Genomic DNA, 3,440 nt, shown 5'->3' on the forward strand with positions numbered 1-3,440 from the left:
GAAATTAGGCAGTTCCCAAGGCCTAGGCCCTGGCCTGGCTGGTTGGCAACCTCACCCAGACATCCCCTTCAAAAAGCAAACAGGTATTATTCCGCTTTCTCCTTCCTCCTTCCCTTCCCTCTCTCCTCCTTCTCTTCCTCCTCCTCTCCTGTTCTTCCTCCTCTCTCAATTCTTCAGCTCTTCTTTTTCCTCCTCTCTTCTCTACATCTTTTTGACTTTCTTTTGCTTTTTTCCTCTTCCTCTTCTCCTCCCTCCATTTCGTTTCTCCCCACTGTTCTTTTTTTATCTTCTGCCTTCTCTTTTTTCTTTCACTCTTCCTCCTCTCTTTTCTCTTGTTCTTCTTTTCCCTCTTCCTCTTCCCTTTTCTTCTGCTCACTCCTTCCCTCTTCTCCCCCTGCTCCTCTCTTTATGCTTGGTCTTCTTTCCTTCCTCCTCTCCTTTCTTGTTCTCTCTCTTCTTCCTTATCTGTCTTCCCTCATAGCATTTTAAAAGTAATTTCTGAGTTTCCAACTCTTTTTTAGGAGTCTCTCCTGCAGTCCCAAGATCTTTTTGTGCGTGGGGGTGGGGTGGGGAGAGGAGAGAACTTGGGTTTGGGGTTTCATTGCTGGATGATTGTTCTGCAAATGCTTCAGTCGAACTTTGGGCTTTAGCTTGTCTCTTTGTGAGGTAGACCTTTGAGAACCTGGCTCAATGACGCTTTAAAATACACTTTTTTTCTTTCCTCTCTGTCTTAGGGGGAAGACTTTAACTAGGGACGTGCAGATGTGTAAGTCCTCACATTGTAAGCGAGGACAGTCATCCCAGATCTCAGGCAAGTTTGGGAAAGGAAGGAGTCCTTGTTTTGAGGTTTTACAAAGACCAAAAGAAGGTGGGGAGAAGAGAGAAAATAAATTGCTCATGCAGAAAGCTCCATAAAAAACCCTAGGACCGGATGCATAATGCCAACTGACTGAAGGGTTAAATGCTCGGAAGAATTGGGAAAGATTGGGATGATTTTATTTCTAAGAAAAATATGAAAGGTGCAAAATTTGCATGAACTGGAGAGTTTATGTTGATGAACTTCATTTGTTGCAATGTGGTCATAACTATAAATTTATTAGGAGAGACTGTATCTCCCGATCTCTGCAAGACGTATTTCCATTAGCGCTAAGCTAGGCCTGCCCTGAGCCCGGCAACTCCTGATTAATGCTTGTTTTATTGCTAATAGAGCCCTATATCCGAGCCACGTGGGATCCCGCTGCCTCAAGCCACCATGCAGAACAGTAAGTGTTTCTGGTCTTTCTTTGCGGACCTCGGGAAACTCCTCAAGAGAGTAGGGAATACGGATTGGAGGGCAGCGTAGGACCCGGGTGGTGGTAAAAAAGAAGAAGGCCTGAAGGACCCTGACCATACCGGCCTGTGGGCTGCTGGGCCCCTACTGCCGTTTCAGTACTACTGACTGGAGACTAGCATTTCATTTTAGGTGGTGGTGGTGGTGGTGAGGTTGCTGGTTTGTGGGTTTTTTGTTTGGGATTTTTTTTTTTCGTTTATTTGTTTGTTTTTTGGAAGGTGCAATCTCAGTTTCTGGGAAAACAGCCTGGGCAGTCAAGGAACTGCTGTCCAAGGTTCGCTGAAACTGTTATCTACTCACAAGCTAGCCCTAAAACCCACTTGAAAACTGCTTCACTACTGACCCTACCCAGTCGTAAGCTCCAGACTGAGTGGTACTGGGCGAACTGGGTCAGGCTTCTCCAGGTTGCAGGAAGAAAGGGGAATCTCTGGGGTGCCACACTCGGACTTTCCTTAACCCTCTGTGCTTGGTGTCATCTTTGGGCAATGCCAGGAGATTTGCAAGGAAAGGGAAAGAGGGCATTTCAGACTTCACAGAGGGGTTAGGCAGAGCAATGAAGGAGCTCAACTCTTTCACAGGGGACAGTTGGCTCCCCTGGCCCGAGTGGACCAGGAGGAAAGACATAATACTGGGGGTAGTGATTGACCCTCATGGGAAATCAGGTGAGGAGGATTTTATGGTTCTAGAAAAGAGGCAGTTTTTCTGTATTTCACTGTGGGCAAGTTGGGCGCCAGGCTAGGGTTGTTGGGGTTCCCAGTATCACCTGTATTAGGCTCCCAAATGTACAATAAACTCAGGGAGGGTTCTCCACTCCCAATCTTCTCTCCCTTCGCTTCCAGGCCCTTTTGCTGCGATGGGAGGGAAGTTTGGGGGACTTGATTTCCCTTTGTAAACGCCCGGCAAGTGTCTGGAGAGAAGGCAGGCTTGCCAGAAACCCAGCGGCCCTAAATCGGCAGTCCAAACTGCACTCAGGCCATGTTCAGAATAGATCCAGAATGGGATAACCTATGGCTCTAGGTTCAGGACAGTGGAGCTAACGGACTGGAGGAGAGTCGGAGAAATTGTGGCAAGAGCCCACCTTTCCCTACTCTGCCTTTTGCCCCACCCTGATCCGTTCTCCCTAGAGTCTTGAACAGGCCTGTGGACTTCCCCAGCAAGTTTCCCTCCAGCTCTGGTCCGGGTTCTGTTCAGAGGACCTTCCACTCACCCTCTTTTCTTCCCCCTGAGCTCTGAGTCTCCCTTGGTAGTGTTTCAAGGCTGCCCAGGCCGTGGGAGGAAGTTGTAGTTAAGGCGCGAGGAGAATCCTCAGTCGCCGCGAAGGCCCTGGACACGCAGAGGACCTGGTGCCTGGCATTCGGAAGGGGCGTGCTGGGGCTTGGGCGGAAGATGGGACCCGAGCCGGGGAGTCACCTGTGCTTCGGTTCAGGGAGGCTTCACTCTCTTCCTCCACCCGCGCCTTCCCTCCTCGTTCCTTCCCTCCCTTTCCCTCTTCCTGGCTGCTCTTGCCCTTGATGTGGCGAGGGGAGTTTATGTTAATAGCAGATGCCTTCGCACGGCCTCAGTGTCAGCTCGCCCCGCGCCGCTGGGGCCTCTTGGGCGCGACCGGGCGCAGCCCCGACTTGGCCGCGGGGTCGCAGGCGGGCAGATCGGGCTTTGTGCGCCTCGCTCCTGGGTGTGTGCTAGGCGCGGAGCCGCCAAATTGACACCATATGTTTTCCTATTAGATGCCTCGCAATAGAATACAAGGCGCATAATCATCGCCACTGGGAGAGAGCTACACTCCTCCCCAGGGAAATGATACAATGATTAAGGCTTAACCTCTTAAGAGGAACTTGGAGCCCGGCTTGCTTCCGTGCTATTTCGAAGCTGGGAGAGGCGCCCTCGCCCCACAGCCTTCCCAGGACCCAGCCTGGGAGAGCACCTCGGGCCCAGTGGAGCACTTTGGGGGAGACCGTTGGGTGGCCTCTCCTGCAAGAAGTGGCATCGTTCTCTACTTGCCTTGGGTCTCTCTCTCTCTCTCTCTCTCTCTCTCTCTCTCTCTCTCTCTCTCTCTCTCCCTCCTTTCGTTTTCTCATGCTACCTCTTTATCTCATTTTCGGGGGGGGGGGGG

General features: G+C 51.2%; 1 protein-coding gene across 2 annotated transcripts in view; it reads left to right on the forward strand.

The window, feature by feature from the left end:
- The first annotated feature begins 1,252 nt into the window (after positions 1–1,252).
- The window catches only part of PAX6 (paired box 6), a 20,377-nt gene continuing 18,189 nt past the window's right edge, over positions 1,253–3,440 (forward strand). For both annotated transcript variants that reach the window (XM_027837861.1, XM_027837862.1), the window contains exon 1: positions 1,253–1,262. In XM_027837861.1, coding sequence (XP_027693662.1) covers positions 1,253–1,262 — 10 coding nt within the window. The remainder of the gene's footprint in view (positions 1,263–3,440) is intronic.

The sequence above is a fragment of the Vombatus ursinus genome, unplaced genomic scaffold (assembly GCF_900497805.2).
Source record: "Vombatus ursinus unplaced genomic scaffold, bare-nosed wombat genome assembly UNPS02014822.1, whole genome shotgun sequence".
Lineage (NCBI taxonomy): Eukaryota > Metazoa > Chordata > Mammalia > Diprotodontia > Vombatidae > Vombatus > Vombatus ursinus.